The 20847-nt window shown below is 44.4% G+C and overlaps 1 protein-coding gene across 4 annotated transcripts in view; it reads right to left on the bottom strand.

Annotated features, from left to right (window-relative positions):
- Positions 1–4358: 4358 nt before the first annotated feature.
- The window catches only part of SGPP2 (sphingosine-1-phosphate phosphatase 2), a 98284-nt gene continuing 81795 nt past the window's right edge, over positions 4359–20847 (bottom strand). For all 4 annotated transcript variants that reach the window (XM_079782575.1, XM_079782576.1, XM_079782573.1 and 1 more), the window contains 2 exons: positions 19139–19228; positions 4359–9049 (listed from right to left, as the gene is read on the bottom strand). In XM_079782575.1, coding sequence (XP_079638701.1) covers positions 8498–9049; positions 19139–19228 — 642 coding nt within the window. In that variant the 3' untranslated portion in view covers positions 4359–8497. The remainder of the gene's footprint in view (positions 9050–19138; positions 19229–20847) is intronic.

The raw sequence follows: 20847 nt of genomic DNA, 5'->3' as shown, positions 1-20847 counted from the left end.
CTTTGTTGGAGGAGACACATGCCTTCTTAGGAGGAAAATATAATTGATGCTTTCTCTCGCTTACAGGTAACTTCTACTACAACCTGACAACCTGCATGACTCTTTATAAAGTTTTTTTCTCCATGTGATCTTCAACATTTTGATGCCTTTAGTTTTTTAGTTATAGGAGGTAGAATAGGAATTCTCCCTGATTTATAGAACAATCGGCTGTTGGAGAGATTCATGGTGTGCCCAGAAGTTACATGGTTAACAATATGACTGAGCTATTAAAAGTAACTTGGAATTCACTGATCATTCAGTTTTACTTATTAACATTACTTATCCAAAGTGTTGAGATATTTTTATGCTTTTTTAAAATATAAAAAAATACTGGAAGACAAAATGTTAAAAATCTTAATGCCACTACTTTAAAAAATTGAACAAAGGAAGGCCTTCTGAAGCTAATGTACCCTTCCTCCCCAATGCCCTCAAGTTAGTTACCACTGCTAACAATTTAGCTTGTATTGCTGACATTTTCCTTGTTTGGACAGTCGGCCACACACATGCTCAGAGTTTGTGGGTCATGCTCTACTTACTGCTTTCTATTTTACCTACTGCATCTCCTGATACTACATTTAATATGTCCAGTTTTTCCAGCTCAATACCTACAGACCTACCTCATATGAAAGAAGGCAATATTCTGTGTTACAGATGCCTATAATTTGTTCAGCTGTTGATGGACATTATTATTTCCAGCTCTGCAGTTACAAACAGTACTCCAATGGACTTCGACATAGCTCCCTCTAAATAGCACTGGCTTAGGGACCCCCCACACACAAAAAAAATAGTCCTAAAGCTGCAAGACTACAAACATTCACATTTGCCGTCTGATGGTCACATTCACAAATGCATGGGGTTACGTAGATCTTAGATGTGACTTTGGTGCTTGAGCAGTACATTATCCCAGGAGCTTAGATTCTTAGGTGTGTTGGGGATGGCAGGTGACTACCCTTACCTTTAAAATTGCTGCTTGGCCCTCAGCAACCATGGCTCCTCAGGTTGGTACAGGCACTGCTCACAATCTCACTTCTCAATCTTTGCTTGTTTTCTAGAAACATCACTAACCCCAATTCTTGGGTATTAATTGGCTCTTTTGTCCATTTTATAAAAAACAGACTTGTGGCCTTAAAAGGACACAACTGCTTTCAGCAAAATATGCCCTCTTAAGTGACAAGCTTTTGACACCGGATCTCTTTCAAGTTACGGCTTATGATGTTAATAAGGAATTAGAATAACTATATTACTGGGGGGTGGGGAGAGGCTGCCGTACGTAATAAAATCAAAGCTACAGCACACTGCTGTGACGGGCTGCGAGCAGCCCCGAGGCCCCAGACTGAAGGGTGGGCAAGGGCAGTGCCAGCCATCAGCCACGGGGAAGGGCAAAGCAGACGCACACGATGCCAGTCTCCACGGCTGCTGGTGTTTCAGGTATCCGCCTCTCCTTGGGCTTTCCGGTAAACAGGGTGACTGTAAATACCGAGGCGAGACTGTGGGTTGAACAAATACCTCCAGCAAAGGATTTAATTGAATTATGTCTGGTTAGAGCCCTGTATGTTTATTCTCATGACCAATGCTGTGTGACCAACGCTCAAGGCCTACACTCAAGTTTCTCATTCCTCATCCATAAGGTTTGGTCTTGATTATCTGTATTGAAGGAAATCAGAAACATGATGCGATCCTGCATCAGAAACACTGAAAAGTCCCCCCAGTGTCACGAGGCACTTGCAAGAATCGTAGCATTCAGAGGACATCTGAAGCAAATCCATCCTTTAGGACAGGAAAGGTATGTTCCTGTTTGATACTAAACCTTGTAGCAAAAGAAATTTTCTACCTTCCACAAGTCGCAACTTTTGGTCGTGAGGCATGAAAATATGCCTGTCCCCCAATAAGCAAGCACCCGTTTAGAGCCAGCAAGAAACCAGTTGTCAAGGATGCACAGGTGGTAAACATCCGCATTGTGCTGGATGTGTACCGGGTAAAAGACCAGTCAAGATGGGTGGGATTTCTTAGCTGTGTTGGGCAGAACATTTAAGCAAGGAGCACTTGGGGTTATCCTGAGGCTGACAAAGCCGGATGACCCAGATGGAATGGTGCCCCATAAGCAAGTGGTACTGTAGGGAGGAGAGATGGTGTAGGTGAGCTAACAGAGAACAATGGGTGCGACACCTGTCCCTGGGAGGCCCTGGACTGCACAATGAACAATCAAGGATCAGCTAGATCTAACTTCCTCTTTGATGGTCAAGGTACTTAGGCATCTAGCTGATCCATGCACCTTATTCTGAAGGAACCTTTCCTACTTTGCATACGCCACCTAGAAATCCAGATGAAATAACGTAAAGCGATGTTTGAAATCCAGATGAAATACGTAAAGCGATGCTTTTCAAAACATTGGACATCAGCAGTGATGGTCAGTGATCCCTGAGAAAACAAGGTGAGCCCTGTGACTGCCCAGCTTGCTGCAGGGTGGGCACCCAGGCAGAGTGGAGGTCTCCAGGACTTGAGGTGATGGGGCTGGGAGGCCACAGAGGCCTCATTGAGCCCAAAGTCATACTGATCAGCACATGTGTGTGAGGGTGCTACTCTGTTACAGGACCACTTACAACTACACAAAGAACTAAGGGAACACTCCCTGGAGCTCACACAGGCCAGAGAAAGGAACCCTCAGAAATCAGGAGGCCCTCAGAATGATTTTTGCCTCAGTGCTGGGAAAACCCAACTTTAGACTAAACATTACTCTGGATCTTTCTAATAAAGCTTACAAACAAGACCTAGAAGAATCAAACTAGTTCCAAGTAATGAACTGCAGCCCAGAAAAACCTTATGAATACTAGAATTTATAGTGATACAAAGATATCCAGCAGCCAGCTATATATAATTCACATTATCTGTTAGCCAATAAAAAATTACTAGGCAAGCCCTGGCCAGGTAGCTCAGTTGGTTAGAGTGTCATCCTGATATGCCAAAGATTGCAGGTTCAATCCTTGTCAGGGCACATACAAGAATCAACCAATTAATGCATAAATAAGTGGAACAACAAATTGATGTTTCTCTCAATAAATAAAAATGTTTTAAAAATATCTAGGCAAGCAAAGAATTTAGGAAATACAGGCCTTAATGAAGAAGGGGGGAAATATGAGTAAAAAATAACTAAAAATGGCATAGGTGATAAAATTAATAGACAAGGATATTGTTATAATTGTATTCCAGATGTTCAGGGAGCCAAAGGAAAGACTGAACAAATTGAGACATGGAAGATGAATGTTTTGAATTCTTAGAAAAAAAACACGATGATGCAAGAAAAAAAAACACTGATAAAAATAATACTAATACCTATTAATAGCAGAATTGATTTCATGAAGAATTTACATTAAACTGTTTCTCCCCTACAACAAAGATAGCTTTCTAGCCAAATATTTTATCAGTACCCAATTAAGACAGCTAAGCTGATCTGTGTTTAGTGTGTCCTGTGCCCAATTGGCTCATCTCACAGGGCCACCCACCTGGTTCCCATGTGACCAAGGGACTCATTTAGATTCACAGATACAGGTAGGTGGTGTGTCACCCTGCCCCGCCCACAATTTGAGGCTCACTTTGTCAAAAGGCGCTGACATTCTTTGAACACCTCCATTGGGGAAGAATCTGGCTTGTGCTCCAGCCAAGGCGACCCCGAAATCACAGCAACAGAGAGCAAGGCCAACAGATGTTCCGAATGTGCGTGAAGAAGCCTTCCGGCCGGGGCTCCCGGTTCCTCCTTGCTCCCCTGTTTGTTTTTGCATGCCATCTAGACAGGCGTGGAAAAGGAAAATGGATTTTGGGCTTCATAGAGTTCCCTTGTCTCATGTGGCTACAGTTTTTAGAATGTAGCATTCTATTCATGGTTCACATTCACTCTCATTCTTCATATGCATCCGGTACACAGAGTCTGCACTACAGGTTCGCCCCACTTCAAGAAAATGGGCGCAAGGCACAACCACATTCATTAAAGAGCCTTATATTTTCAGAAATGATGAATTGCATATGATTTTTAAACCGCAAATCCGTTGGTATACTTAAGATTCAAGTTAAAAAAAAAAATCTGAACACAGGCAGCTTTTAGGAAAATGTCTATTCTCTAAAATGAGATAGACGTCTACATCCCTATTCAACTTGGTCCTGGCCAGCCTCTTACTTGAGACCCAGGGCTTCAGTCAATATCATTAAAGGGACATGAAGCATACACGAGTCCCTCAAAGAGCCTGGCTCATGGAAAACTATTTTTAAATGATATTCCACAACACTAGTGCAGGGAACTGAGCAAAGAGGGGAGGGAGGGAAGGCACCGGGCACATGGACTGAGTCCCTGGTTGCCGTCACCTGCTCAGAGCCAAGAGGACACGGGAATGAGGCTGTGTCTGAGGTGCAGAGCCGGCGGGAGGGGAAGGTGTGCACTGCTGTGCACACTCCGATGCGGAAAAGGAAGGGAGCCTGAAATCAACGCCAGAGGTCACCTCTGGAATGGCCCCCCGTGGACGCAGGAAATGCACCGAGCGCCTTCTCAGCCTTCCTCCCTGTTCCTGTGACTTGGTTCTGCAGTGTCAAAGGCCCTTGCTGACCCTGACATCTCCGTTATTGCCACACAATCGCCAGCCCGGACTTGGGGGGATTCTCCTTGTGAGAGCTGGGTGGAAGGGTCTGAGGAAGGGTCTCTGACATGCTGAGCCTCCATGGGTGTCATCGTGTGCCTACTTCCCATCACATCCCTGTGCAAACCTCCCGCTCAGGCACTCCTCCTGCAAGCCTGTCTTGAGTTGCTGCAGCCCCCAAACTGGAATTAACCCATGCCGTGCGGATTGAGAGGAGGGGCGGTTAATTCCAGTTTGGGGGCTGCAGCCTTAACACTTTGGATCTTGAATCATGATTCTGAGCACATGTCTGCTCTCCTGAGCATACTGCACAGGGCAGTCGGGGTCTCATCCTGCCGCCTCTGCCCAATGCACCCAGCCTATTCAGTATTAAATACATCCTGTTCAAAGCACACATAGGATTCTAGCCTTAGCCTTGCAAATAAAGGTGTCAGCTTTCTGTACCATTTCAAATTGCAAATGTGTGATGTTTGAAGGCAGAGCACATCATTGTAAAAATGTGAAATGGGATCATGTCTATTTGGTTCAGCAAATAGTGTACTCATCGGTGAAAACCCTTTAGTTAACTAGCAACACCTATAATGTTTACCTTTCAACACAGTGACATTTATGTGAAAATACGGCATAAGGGTGCTCTTTAGTATCAAGGAGTTAGAGGGTATGTCAGCACGCAAACACAGCACGTCCTGCCGATCACATCTGTGACCTCTGAGACACGCCACCAACAATTGCCTGTGATTGGATTAAGATGAAGAATTATCTAGTCTGCTGAATATCTTTGTCCCCTCTAACTTAGGTCTAATAAACTCTGAGAAAAAAAGTTTAGGGGGGAAAAAATCTAAGGAAGCAGAAACTTTTTTAAAGCACATACTAAGACATGATCAAATAAATGATTTTATTTTTTTAAAGGATACATTTACATATCGATACATAAGCAAGACATCAGGAACTTCTAAAATAGAAAGCAGAGCCTGAACCACCACAGGCTTCGGTGACACTCGGGAGTCATCGGTCCCCTATTTGGGAGAGAAAATCTCACATTTCAATGCGACCACCTGGCATGCTGTAGAGTGAGTTCAGCCTCCCTTGTTAGGGGTTTCAGTTCAGGGGTCTCTTCTATGTCTCTCTCTTCTGTGTATTGTTATGGTATAGGTCTGAGTGAAACTGGCATGAAAGGACCACTATTCAGAGTGATGGTCACAGAATGGACGGTTACAGAGTGGTGGTGGGTGGGGAGCAGGTAGGAAAGGGGGATATTTTCCCACCTGGCTCCTGAGGCCAATGATACTGAGGGTTTTGGGGTCACAGGTTCCAAATGCAGGGTTGGCCACACCCCAGATCTTCAGCTTCTATTGGATACATCACTGAGAGGTGGATTTTAAAGTTCCTTTTTATTTTGATGGTAGTTGTATTTTTCAAATTTCTGCATCCTATTGAATTTTCTGAAGTAATTGCTTTCTTTAAAAAAAAATATCATTTTTAAAGTTCGCAATCTTCAAGATTCCAGATCAAGAGGGGCTTTGGACCAAGACTGATGGTAAACCAGCAGGGGGCAGTCTTTCCCCAGAGAGAAAATCTCAATGCCTTAACATAAACCAAGGCAAACTCTGAGGGGCATGTGTGGGTGTGAGATTTTAGCGGTGTGAGCAATAGATGGAGAGGGCTGGCAAAGCAGGAGCTCAAAAACTCAGCGTGGCCTCATCCATACATACTCAGGACTCCCCAGGAGCTGTGATAAGACACTTGAAAAAGTGACGGACTATGCCCAACGCCTGGGCCATTCTTTAATGTGCTGTGGCTCAATCCAAACTGTGCACACACAAACTTAAATAGACCAGTATAGCTCATGGGCCTTCGTACGGTTGGCACTTAACAGAAGAGACAGGCAGTAAAAATTTTACACGCACATGAATGAATTGCCAACGCCACTGCTGAGACAACAAATGATACAGGTGGCAAAGGCTGATCCTTTTGTCAGATGGCTTCAGAAAGATCAACTGAAATCAGTTTGCATAATTATCCAGTTGGGTTTTTTTTGGGGCGGAGGAATTACAGGAAAGTGCCTCATCCATTGCACGTGGGGGGGCCTGTCAGCCGGACTCTCCCCAGTACTGTTCCCCAATCATGGTGCAGCTCTAATCAATTTGATGTACAAATAGAATAGTCAAATGGCAGCCATTTTCATTCTGACTTCTATGAAAAATGTGAGAATTTGAAGGAATAGTCAGAATAGTCAAATGGCAGCCATTTTCATTCTGCCCTCTAACTATGGAAAATGTGAGAAGAACTTGAAGGAAAATCAGGATGTTTTACTAAAATTTATTCTCAGGAAACTGGAGCAGCAAGTCAAATACAGAAGGTCATTCCAGCAACAAGGCCGGGGGACCTATTGGAGAGAAGGACGAAGGAGGTTTCCCTTTTCATGCAGGATACGGAGGTGAGGAGCCTAACTTTCCGCAGGCTCATTGTGCCCCAGAGTGAGCACAGCGAAGCTTGTTGGGACCCTAAGTCCCTGCTTCCATGGCCCAGGCACTGGAGTGCAAAACAAACTTTGTTAACTACAGGTAGACTCATTTTTGAGAAAATGGTGGCTACTTGTTCCTTACTCCTAACAAGTGGAGAGGAGCCTGCGAGAGAGCCCGCGGTGTTTGCGGTGTTTGCATAACGGTCACCTTCCTGGTCTCCTGAGGACACACCCTCGGTGTGAAGGCTGTTGTGTTTGGTTGGCTTGTTTTCCCAAAAGAGGCTGATGTTATTCTTGCATTAATTACCCTTAAAATTGCCAAGAGATAAGAGACGGGAAGATGGAAAGGGGGGCCCTGATTCTATTTAGTAGATGAGAAATACAGATTCACAGAAAGTAACAGAAATGGAGGAGTCATGTCAGGATGAGGCAATGTCCTGAGGGCGAGTCCCTCGTGTCAGGCTCCTGGGAGGAGTATGTCCTGTCCCTCCACTGGTCCACTTTTACATGCAGATGACAGTTTGTAAGAAGCAAAAAAAGCTGAGGATGGCCAGAGGGCGTATCCCAAGTCACTCTGAAGCAGGAGAGAGCAGGACACCGGAGAAGCCCAGCTGGGCCCGCTTTAATGAAGGCTAAGCCCTCCTGCCTGGAGCGGTGGGAGCAGCCAGCTGCTTCCCTGGGTCAGGAGTGCAGCGATGGCACCTGGAATCCTGCAAAATGTACAAACGAGGAGCAGATCCCTGTCTCAATATTCACGCCTACAGAGACGGGATGCGTGAGGGGAGCAGGCCCTGGCCTAGGACCTCATAGCTCTGTGCCCACCCTTCAGGGCATCACAGGTCTGCAGCGCTCTTACCACCCAAGCGGGCAGCCCGATTTGATCATACTGATGAGAAAGTCGCCCTCAGGAATGCCCTTCCACAGGGGGCCTCCTGGACCAAAGATCCCAGCTGGGGAGTGAGGAGACTCGGCCCGGTCAGAACTGGGAAGAATGCTCCACCTCCCGTCTCCAGACCCGCCATCTCCCCAGAGCCCAGGGGGGCCTGTGGTTGTTCCTCAATCACCCACTATTCCTGCCAGCCCCTGACTTGGTCTAGAGTCCCAGCTAGCAGACAGGGTGGGGACCTTCAAAGAACCCGACAGTGGGTTTCACCTGGCTTCACCTGCCGCGTGACCCTTCCAGACCAGAGGCTCCTACGAGACAACTTCCCTTTCACACAGCACCGGCATTTATCATGGGTATCCGCAAAACAGACATATGACTTAAAGGGTTTTTTAAAAAAATAAAAATGTGTTGTCAAGACTTGCCCACCCAACAGATTTCCTACGTCGTGGCTCTTGTCCACTGGGCTAATTTCTAAGTGCCCGAGGCTCAGAGTAATCCCAGAAACCTATGCAGCATGGGCACAACGGTGGTGGCGCAGATGCCAACCGACGTGTAGGTGACAAACTTGTAAGGCACTTCGATCTCCAGCCTCCGCCGGGCCTCCTTGTTCCTGGTGACCACCTTGAACCAGGAGTATAAGACTTGCAGCGAGAGATTCTGTACAACTTGACGAACCAGGAGGATCAACACAATCCCCACCATGAATTTGGTCAGACCCAGAACCAGCATGCCAGCGGTGAGCGGGGGGATGTGCTGGATGACAGGCAGAGCCTCCGTGGGCTCGGCCACAAGCTGGAAAAAACGGTTGATCCAGAACCCGATGGTCACCCCAGCCCCTGCGGCCAGGATGGTGGTGGTGTCCGCCCTGGTGGGGCTGTAGTACTCAGACACGGGGTAATTGTAACACAAGAAGAATGGCACCACAATGGCACACACGGGGAAGAGGGGGCTGGCCGAGTCCAGGCGGTCGATGAGGGTCCAGGCGGGGTAGGTGAGGATGATGAGGACCGCGGTGATCAGGATGCCGCCCAGCACATCCTGCGGGCGAGAGAAAAGCCAGTGAGTGCTGCCCTGTGTGTGGGCAAACTTGGAGTCAAATATGGTTGACTTGATACTTAAAATGCACAATTTTCACATTGTTTTATTTTTTAGTACATGTTTGAAAAATGGAAAGTGGTAAAAATTATAGGAAAGATACAATAATCACGCTATTCACGTTATGCATTTTCTTCCAGTGTTTCTATCTTTTGGAAGAAATTCTGTATTTGTTTTCTTTGCAGGGGTCCTCAAACTATGGCCCGCGGGCCACGTGCGGCCCACCAAGGACATTTATCCGGCCCGCCGGGTGTTTTTGCCGCCGCTGCCTGTCCTGCTTAGCAGCCGACTTAGCAGTGTGCATAGGAATTTGTTCATAGTTTTTTTTTTTTAAACTATAGTCCGGCCCTCCAACGTTCTGAGGGACAGTGAATTGGCCCCCTGTTTAAAAAGTTTGAGGACCCCTGTCTTAATGCATAGCTTTGATCACATTATTCCTTCAATCTGCTATTATTTTCAATTTAAATTTATGACAAGCACTGCCATGGTCTTCACAGAGGTGGCGCCATCCTCCCCTGGCGGCAGGGCTGGGGCTGCGGCTGGAGAGGGAAGGAGCCACAGTCACACAGCAGAAGCCGTCCTTGTCACCTTGAGGAGTCGTTTTGGCTGTGGTGGCACCAAAGCTCCACCAGGACACAAACTCCCTGAGTGGCTGTTCTTTGCTTGACTTAATCCTTCTTTAGAGCATTTTAGATAGTGATTTTTCTTCCCTCCTCCATTTCTCCCTCTTTCCTTTCCTCTCATCCTTAAATGCCTGTTAAAACATCTTTAACTCCTTAATATCATCCGCTTTCTCTTTCCTTTAGCGTTCCCATTGCAAACTTTATTAGAAATGAAGTCAATGTAATTAATGGACGAATACATCTAAGTCAGAATAAGGAGCTTGCTATGGTTTTGTTATAGTTTCATGTGGATTATTTTGAGAGTTTACGGTTGAAAAATGTAAAATGTTTCCCCCAGTGCACCGGAAAATCTGGAAGACACCAGAAAGTAATACATATGCATTGTAGATAATCTGGGAAACACCGAAAAGTGTAAGAAAAAAACAGATCCTTCATTATTTCTCTTGGAATTCTTGGAAGGAGATGTTCTTTTGAACACTGTTCCCTGTGGATGTACACCCTTTTATTTAGCAGACCTTTAATATTTCCACTACCTAGAGCCAACCTTGTCTATATTCTGGCATCTTGCTTTCCACTCTTTTTTTTTTTCATATATATAATAGAATTAAGGCTTGGTCTTTCATTTTATAATAACTTCATCATTTCTCTTGCTTAGCTCCTAATGACATCTCAAACAAGGGGTGAGAATTAAACCTTAGGAAAAATCACTGAGGATACAGTAGATTTCAGGATGAGTGGGTCTGAAATTCTGTAGTTCAAGAGGGAATGAGGCTAGTATATGTGTATCTTGGTGGTCCTTTGGGGCTGGAGAACAGAGAACAAACACAGGCGGGAGACATCTCGGACAAGACCCTGAAGTCCAGTCCACTCCATGAGAACTGCAAGTGGGAGCAAAGGGGAGCCACTGAAGTAGCTCTCACTGGGTACCAGCTTAAGGAGACTTTCACTTTTAAAGGATCCTTCTGACCTCAGTGGGGCGAACAGACGAAGGAGCAAGAGTGGATGGGGAGACCGCCTGGGCTTCACCTGCTCCTTCTTCCGCCACCATCTCTCTCCTCAATGATCCCCATAGGCAGGATTCATAATCTCCATGGTCTCCTTTCCCAGGATTCCTTTCTCCATGCCTATTCATATGCACTGATGTTGACTTATTTTTGAAAGAAGAAAAAATCCTTCCTTTAAGCATCCTGGTTGCCAAAATAAAGTCACACTTTTGGATTAAATGTTCTGTACCAGTTGCCTCCACTTCAACATGAAACACAAGTGCTGTTTAAATTCCTAGACTTAGAATACACCATTTTCAAAGGCCACTCAGACACTTTGGTGGTTGTTTTTTCAGCATCTATGTCTTTGACCAAAGAGCCTCATATTTTCCCTGGGGAATCCATGAGGTTCTGGGAAATTATAGAATTGGAGCACATGACCTAGGTAGGCCAATCAGTGCACTGTATCTCCTGGTGGCAGTGACCAGGATAGGAGTGGTTACGTGACCTAGGCTAGCCCAATTGGAATTCTTGAAAGGAGACAGTCTTTCTTCTTCTGAACACTGTGACCTGTGGATTTACACCCTTTTATTTAGCAGACCTTTAATATTCAGTTTTTATTAAAGTTACCCTGCACCAGCCTAGCTCTTCTTTGACCCTTAAGAAGTCTCTCCTTGAGATCTTTCTCCCGTTTCTGATGATCTCTTGGTTGATGGGTCGATGCTCAACAGCTGAGCTACAATTGGCTGGGCCAGAATGCTAGACATTTTCACCCAGAGGCCCCATGAGCCCCACAAACCAACTTGTCTAAAATGAAAATCACCCACAATCCAACAGAAAAATGAGTAAAGGAAGTGAGAAGTCTATAGAAAAGGACTATGGATGCCCTTTAAACATATGGAAATGCACCTAAACTTACCCATAAAGAGGTTTATGGTGAGGAGAAATTAAAACTTATATTCACACAAAAATTGGACATGAATATTTAAGCAGTTCTATTAATAATCACCAAAACCTGGAAACAACCACAATGTCATTCAGGGGGTGAATAGGTAAACTGTGCTACAATCATACAACAGAATATTTCTCAGCAATAAAAAGCAACCAACTACGGATGCAGCAACAGCTTGAAATCTCCAGGAAATTATGCGGAGAGGAAAAAAACAATCTCTCAGGGCTACATACTGTATGGTTCTATTTGTATGAAATTTCTAAAAGATGTACCTACAGTGATGGAGATGGAATCAGTGGTTGCCAGCGTCTAAAAGTAGGGGGAGCGTGTGACTACAAAGGGATAGCATAGGGGAATTATTTTGGGGTGATGGAACTATTTTGTATTGTGGGTGTGTCTACCCAAATCTATGTGTATTAAAATCCACAGAACTTTACACCCAAAAACTGTCAATTCCACTGTTAATTTTAAAAAAATTAAAAATTACATTTCAAACAAAAATTAAAAAGCTAGTGGTCTCTTTCTTTGGCACTGAGTAACACTTCTGAGCGAACTGCTGCTGAGTGTAAAGTAGTGTGCTGGACTCTAAGGTTCCCAACGTGTCCCCTCCTCACCCCACCCCACGCTGAGAATGTGCCTCTCGCCTACCAGCGTTAACAATAATCTGGAGGTGTGACAACGTCCTGTTGATGAAACAGGAGAGGGGAAAAGGGACTTTGTCTATTAATCACATGAATGCAAAATGGCACAACCCTTATAGGGAGGAACTTGGCGATATTTTTTAAAATTACAAGTTCATTTAACCTCCGACCCAGAATCTCACTCTGGGACTGGACCACACGGATACACCTGCCCACATCTGAAATGAGGCATTTACAAGCTGTCAGCTGTAGTTTGCTTGTATCAGCAAGAGACTGGAAATGCCCAGTTCCACCTGTAGGAACCAGTTCAACCTATCCATGTCACGCTCACATGAGGGAGCTCTGCAGCTGGAAAAGAGGAGGAGGCTCGGATGTGGAACTTTAAAAGCATAATGTAGCCCATCTGGCGTGGTTGAGCGTTGTTCCATGCACCAAGAGGTTACGGGTTCGATTCCCAATCAGGGCACATACCTAGTTTCAGGCTCTATCCCCAGTAGGGGGCATGCAGGAGGCATGTTTCTCTTGCGTTCTCGTTCTCTCTCTCTCTCTCTCTCTCTCTCTCTCTCTCTCTCTCTCGCTCTCTCTTCCTCCCTCTCTCTTTCTCTCAAAATCAATAATAATAAAACACCCAAAGGCAATGCTGATATCAGTGAGTCCCAGTAGGAAACACTGAGAAATAGTAGCCTATCAATCAGGGGTCAGAGTCCTGCGTGCTATGGGTTGGCTTAAGCTATCATTCCAGGGTTTCTCTCACCACTTTCCAATCTGAACTTTCCACTGCAGTCACACAGGTCTACTTGCTTTGCCTAAACGTGCCTCCTCAGAGCTTTGCATTTCTTTTCTGTGCAGCACACTTGAACCATCTCTATCAAAGCCTTATCAGTTCACCTCAGGCTTCAGGTATCACCACAGTTGCAAATAACCTCTCCCTGAACTGAACGGGAAGGCACTTGCTCAGTATCACTCCAAAGGCCCTTCCCTTCTATTGCCTTTGCTGCAGGTCATATGTTCACAGGCTTTTCCCGAGTGGATTGTACCCCGGTCAGTAAAGACGAGCTCTCCTGCACGTTTGCACGATTCCTCATTCCCAGCTCAGTGCCTAACATGCAGCAGACATTCCGTCGTTGTGACTGGAGAATTTAGTGCCCTTCTTTTATACTGCGCATCCAGAGTATTTAATATGCATTGTTCCAATACATAAAAGAAAAATTGCCTTCCTTCTCTGTCTTCCTCTGTAACTGCAGTTATCAAATTCCCAGGCATCTGGTTGTAATATTCATTCTAAAACGAATTCTGTTCATCTTCAATACACCAGGAGACTAGACTATTTTGGTCCACAGACTCAGCATTTGAGGCAAAAGTAATTTTAGTCAATGTGCCTGCTGGTGTAGTTTTTTTTTTCTTCTAGCCACACAGTTGGACTTTTAGCCATAAAAGGCAATAAAAAGATATTTAGGTATTTCTGTAAGGAAAATACTTGAACCATCGCTCATGAGATTTCTAATTTGGGGCTCTAAGTTTTTAATAACAAACTGTGCTAAAAGGCTTCTAAAAATAAGAACTGTAGTGCTTGAAACTTCTTGAACAGCTTTTACATGAAATTTTTCAAGCTACTAAATTCACAGAAACCATAAAAGCTCACAAACCTCCAACTTGGAGTTGCATCTGCTGTTTGGTGTCTGGCAGATTTGAAGTCAGGGGGTGATTTCTTTGGAACTGCACGCCTGGTCATGTGTTTGGCACAGTACACCAAAAATGAGATTAAAATGCGTACTGCTTTCTTATCTAATGACATAGCAGGAACATTTTCCATTTGAAAAGATACATTTCTGCAATTTGTTTTTGTGTGTTTTTGTTTGTTTCGATGTAACCAACCATAAATGAGATATATTAAGCATAATTCAAACTTTACACAAAGGATGACCCTAACTTTATATGGTATATAGCTGCATGCATGGGTAAGATATAAAAAAGAAATAAACTAAGATGTTGTGTACTTTTTTCTGTTTTGATGTTACAGGTGATGACTATCTTCTCCATGCTTTGCAGTATTCTCTAAATTTTCTAGTTAATGCCCGTTGGTTTTATTATAATAAAATGTAATCAAAGAGAAGAAATCAGGATGTTAAAATCAGAATGTTTCAAAATGGACAAAAATAGAAATAACAAATACTTATAAATTTTCACATCATGCCAAAAATTGAAATGCCCCCAAGAATCTATATGATAATCAACACATCACTGTCCATGATGTAAGTAACATTTAAGACAAAAGCACACAAGACACGTTGCCAGTGCTATCCTACAGATCACATTGCTTGAAATATAATCCATCTTTAATTCAACTTACCAAGGTTCAAAGACTTTCAAATTATTTTAAAAAATCAAATTATTTAAAGACGAAACTAACATTTTCTAAAGATAAGATGCAGAAAGATCTATATCCCTTTGATTATTGTACCTACTACCATTTCGGTTATAAAACTTAGTATTCAGAATAAAAGCTTGAGCTTTATTATATCTCAAAACAACAATATAGACAAAAGTGTCAGGAAAGAATGCTAATAGAGCCATCCCAAGCATCAAGACAAATGCTAGTGAATGTTTATATCAACACATAAAATAATGATCTTATTCTTAGCAAAAAGAACACTCCTTTCGGTAAACACCTCTAGGTATTTGAACAGCAGGCCCTCACCCGGAGAACGCCCAGTTTGTGAATTCTGACTCTACCTCACAGTCCCATATGCAGTTTACAGCCACAAATTTACATTCTATCTCCAAACATCTTCCCTGAAGAATGCTTTTGAGCGACTAACACAACGCAGGATTAGCTAAGGAGAAAGAAGGGGCCCGAACCAACCCATTCATTCAATTGTTAGGAAAGAATGCATTCAGATCTTGGATGCTATTTATGCTGAAAACTCTATGATTCGGGCATCTTCCCTCTGCTAGGTCCCCTGCTGAGAACGTGAAGAGCCCTCTCTGCCCTTGGCTGCCTTTACAGAGCGAGCTGAAGCCAGGAGGGAAGTAAAAGCCAGGACCCGCTTCTTTGTAGATGCAGTGAGAGCTCTGAAATCGAGCAGACCCTGACATTAAAACAACAACAAACCACCCCCCCAAAAAAAACACCCAAAACCCCCCCACCAAAAAACAACCCTTACCCCCAAAACACTGTAATTATTCTAGAAAATGATTTGAAGTTATAGACCAGTCAATGTTTCCTAGTTGACACACTCCGATACTCTTTTCCATACCAGCTCACCATTAATCGAATTTCTGAGAATAATGCAGATGAGATTCAATAGAAGCCAAATGGCAAGATGGGTGCATTGTTCATGAATATGAATATAAATGATTGCAGAGAGAAACCTACATGTCACATAATTAGCATATGTATAGGAGAGAAAGAGTGAAAGCCTATGTTCAAAAATACTAATTTCCTATTGAAACACACTGATGTCCACAGGATCAGTCAGAAGCAGGAAGCACGTGGTGTGAGCGTGAGCAGAACTGCCTGATACTCATGGCTATACGTGGACGCTGTCCCTGTGCCCCTTCCTCTTTGTCACGACTTCTCTGAACCACATCAGCTATCTGAGCACAAATCTAGGGCTCGGGATCACTAGGCATGGGCATCGATAGAGATAATAAGAAAGTTTTGAAAAAGACTCTTTGAAAACTCACTGAAGCTCTGGAGTAACTATATGAGTTAGAAAAAGCATGCCAGTGTTCACCTTCTGCAATTTGAGAATGAATGCCTGCTTGGAGACTGAGCATATTTAAACCTTCATTAAAAATCATGGTGACATGCTCTGGCCCGGCAGCTCAGTTGGTTGGAGCGCCATCGTATGCACCAAAAGACTGCGGGTTTGATCCCTCGTCAGGGCACGTAGCTAGGTTGTGGGTTGGATCCTTGGGGGGGGGGGGGGGTATAGGGAGGCAACCAATTGATGTTTCTCCCTTTGTCTCCCTTCCTGTCTCTCTAAAAATCAATTAAAAAAATATTCCCGGTGAAGATTAAAAAAATTATGGTGACATAGTAACAAAAATAGATTTCTACAAGTGTGCTACAAGGAATTATATAAAACTTGGATATATGACAAAAATATTTCAATGTCATATGGGGGCAAAGGATTATAGAAGGGAAAGTACTTTGTTCAACTCAGTGTTTACTATGGATTAAAGGTCTCAGATTTAGTGAAGTGACAGCTGATAGATCTTTGTTTGGTAGAGATGCAAACAATTTCTGTTCAGTGGAAATTATAACCCCAAAGGTTACAGTCTGTAGGACAGTAATTAGTTTTGTATACAGTCCAGCAATCTTAATATAATATTTCTTTATTAAATGATCTGTAAATATTTAGTTCTTCTTTACTCTTATTGGCTCCTTCACTAATTAATGAGTGGAATGAAGTCTTTGACACCTACTCATTTTATATTTGGGCAAGAGTATGATTTTAACATTTCAAGTTATACACTAGCAAGTAGAGATTTCAATGTTTATTCATATGACTAATTATCTTGAATGATTGAATCTGCATATGACAACAATGACCAGTTTTATCTTGTTTTCTTTTGTATGTTTTCTCTAATGGCACTGGTGTGCTAAAAGAGTAAATAAGGCAGGTATTTTGTTTCTTAATATGATGATATAAATAAATATTATCCCACGCTTTTATAGTATTAACTAGAAAGATATTTAGCTATACTATATATTTCTAAATTCTGTTCCATATACTGGTACAGCATGATTTAGGAAATAATCACTTTCTTGTCTTGGCTTCACAGAAATCTAAGGTCAAACAGTAGAGCTTCATGAAACACACAAAATTCCTGCCCCCCCTCCCCCCGTATAATTCACACGAATATGAACAGCTCTAGCTATGAAGACTTACAGGGCGTGGGAGGCCCAGGGGATTGGGACATCAGCTGCAACGAGCTGCCAGGCAGGTTATAACATCCTCATGGACACCTGCTCAGCAGCCTGCAGGAATGACAAGTGCGGGGAAGGGCAATCTGCTAGAAGACACGGCCAAACCTCTCAGCGATGCTTCTCAACTCTGGGTGGGCAGAGGGCCTCTGAGCAACCAGAGGCCAGAGCAAAGTCATGTTCGAGGGGATGTAATTGTTGAACAGGCCCATGCAGGTTGAAATTTAGTTGGCCTTGTCCCCAGATTTGCTGGGATGTGAGCATAGACAGTTTCCAAGCTTTTCAAACTGCATCTCACATTAGAATCTATGGGAAGCTTGTTAAAATGCAGGTTTTGATTTAGTAGGTCCAGGTGGGGCCTGCAAGTCTGCATTTCTAGCCAGCTCCCAGGTGACACTGAGGCTGTGGTTCCGGAACCCCATTGTGACTGACAAAGACTATCTCACCTCGCTGAATCGCAGAGGCCAATGCAGGCTCCTCATTGAACGTGGCAGGTCTGAGCTTCCAGAGTGATTTTTTTTTTTTTTTTTTGCAATGCATTAAATAACAAAAACCTCTGAATGACAGGAATTCCGTACTTAAAAGTGATAGAACCACCTTTGAAAGTCCTAAAGTGATACTCTGATGTAGAAACACTGATGCACAAAGACGTGTAAGAGAAAGATCTGAAAACCTGGCAGAATCAGTGACGTGGGTCTCACGCTGAAAGCAAAAGTAAATCCTCCCAGTCCTTTGTCCCTGAACCGAGGCATGTGGGCTTGAACCCTTGAGGCCTGGCTCCCTGTGCAAAAGCAGAACTCCCTGAGCGAATGCTTTGCAGCCTGGATCACACTAGGACACTTAAAAATATCAGTGTTGCTCTGCAGACCATCCTAGCAATGTCAAAGATGGCTGTGCAATGTCTTTGATGAGGCTGGACGACCTGAGTGACAGAGACTATCACTTCCCTGACATTTGTGTCAGGATGGATATTAATTCTGTTGAGAATTTGGTTCCCTTTTCAATCAGACTTGGGAGGTAGGGTTATAGCAACTGAGAAGAATTTTACAAATCAGTGATTGGTGAATTTTTAAGTTGATTCCCCAAACAATAAAAGGACAAAAATGATAAGCTCTTTGAAACCCATGCAACTGGCCAGTACTCTAGGAAATAGAATTCTATGTCATTTTAACTGCGCCCAGTGTGGCAGCCTGGGGAAACAATCCCTAATACCGTAAAAGGGTGGACAGATCTTTAAATGCAGGTGATACTATTTGAGCAATAACCCAAATAGTTAGATATAGATTTACCATTAAGGATTAAACAGGAAAGAAGACCATAACCACTAAGGCCTTATGAAAACTGTTGCACCTGGTGGGCTGCAAAGACTCTTTTAAGGAGGCCCAGGGGCCTGACAATGAGTGTACAAATAAATGTGTATCTCTGTCCCCCCACCACTTGCAGCCTAGGACAGTACAAAAGCATTCTGGACTCTTCCGACCTGGCGGGACCCTTATCCGCAAGGGCAGCTGAGATCCCTGAAATTCAGGCCCATCTCTGCGAGGACCTCAGTGGGGAGCTGCAGCCACTCACCCCATCCTTGGCCCTGGGTGCTTTCCCTGCACTGCTTGCTTCATCAGCAGTAAACCAACATGAAAATAAATGACGCAAGTCTCTGTCACTGTTCCAGCCCATCTTCAAAGTCACGAGGATCTAGCCCAGCTCAGCCTCTCTTGATATTATCTTAATAATCCATTACATTATGGATGTGCCATAAAAGAATAATTACTTAACTCACTGGCCTGATGGAAAATGTAATTACATATGCAAACAGCTTTATAAAAAAATACCGTGTGAAGAACACACTGACACGCCAGCCACAATACTACGATCACCCCAAGACCCAACCAAAATGTCTTACCAGGACCGTGTGCATCCCCGTGTAGAGCCTGCTGAGACACACCAACGTGGAGAACGTCACAGCCATCACCAGCCCCAGAGCGAAGGGATACTGCGGGGAAAAAGGCAACAAGGGCGTGAGCTCGCATTCTCACACACACAGTCAATGCGATAGAAGGGGACAGGACTCCCGATCCAGTGACTGCTGGTCTTGACCTCGCATGCCCTAGGCCAGTGGCCTGATGACCTGAAACACGTGGAAAAGGGAAAACAGAGGGAAGAAAGGGGAAGATGCCTAGGGATCTAGTTCTGGGAGGAAGTTTCACAACACGAGACATAGTAGAACGGGGCTTGAAGACTCATGTCCACAGCTATTGTGCTGGCTGCATCAGTGGAGTAGATAATGATTTGTTTCCACCTATGCTTAGAGTAAAACGTATGAAGTATACAGTGGTGAGTAAGGGGCCAGACGAACAGCGCTAGGATCGGGAAGTCCAGTCACCTACTTCACACGTGCTGCGGTGAGGAAGCTTGGCACCAATGGGCCCAGGCTAAGAATGGACATATCTGTGCCCAGATGTCAAGGCTGAACCAACTTTGCTAAAGCTCAACATTTGCTGGTGGGATAGCAGACCAAGGAATGTGGCTGGTGCCGAATCATATAAGAACATACGAATATTCTGCTCATGAACTACACATGGAGATATAACCCATGTGCTTCCAGGTCTAATGCCTGTGGTCTTCCATGGAGAAGAATAAAGATAATGGAGAACTGTCTATATTATGCAAAGCACTTTATAGTCACAATCTCATTTCATCTTCACCCAACCCTGTGAGGTAGGGTCTATCATTAGCCACATTCTACAAATGAGGAAACCCTTGATCACAACAAGTTATATTAGTATTAAACTTGAGCACAAAGATGCTTCCCCATCAATCATCATATTTGACCCTCAAAACAGGAGCTGGGGCTCAGAGAGGCAAAGTGACTTTCCCCAGGTCACACAGCCAGAAGTGACAGAGTCAGAACCAGAAGCCACACCTTCTGAGCCCAAGTCCAGCACAGCCTTTCCAACATAACATGTGAGTACAGAGATACTTGGCTACATCTCATTTCTTAAGGTTTATCATTAACTGGGTGTCAGTTTTTCATCAAACGTGTGCTAAAAATGAGTTAATGCATTCTGAAATTAGAGTCTGGTATTAAGCTCACTACATCCATATATATAAAACCCTAATATGCAAATAGACCAAACAGTGGACCAACTGAACAATCTAACAACTGGTCGCTATGACGTGCGCTGACCACCACGGGGCGTGTGTGGAACATGACAGGCGTTGGCAGCAGGCGGCAGAGCGCAGAACATGGCAGGTGTCAGCCGTGGTGGGATGGTGGAGCAGGTGAGCAGGGGCACCAGACCAAAGTGGGGTGCCGGTCGCTGTCATCAGGGCAGTTACTGAAAATTCCTTGCACCAGTGCACCATGGTCCCGCCTGGTGCTCGTACCCACTGCTGGTGCCGGTCCGCTCACGCCCGCTGCCAGCGCTGGAGCCGCTGCTTGCACCCACTGCTGGTGCCCGGTGCTGGCCCGATCACTTGGCACTGTCAGCAGGTGCAAGTGGCGGCCAATTGGGACTGGTAGCTGCCTCTCTCACTTGGGGCCAGCGATGTCCCCGCTCACACCTGCCGCTGGTGCTGGAGCCGCCGCTTGTACCCGCTGCCAGCGCCCAG

The sequence above is a fragment of the Cnephaeus nilssonii genome, assembly GCF_951640355.1.
Source record: "Cnephaeus nilssonii genome assembly, chromosome: 10".
Classification (NCBI taxonomy): domain Eukaryota; kingdom Metazoa; phylum Chordata; class Mammalia; order Chiroptera; family Vespertilionidae; genus Cnephaeus; species Cnephaeus nilssonii.
Note: the sequence above shows the minus strand (reverse complement) of the source record. Positions and strands in the feature narration are given on the sequence as shown.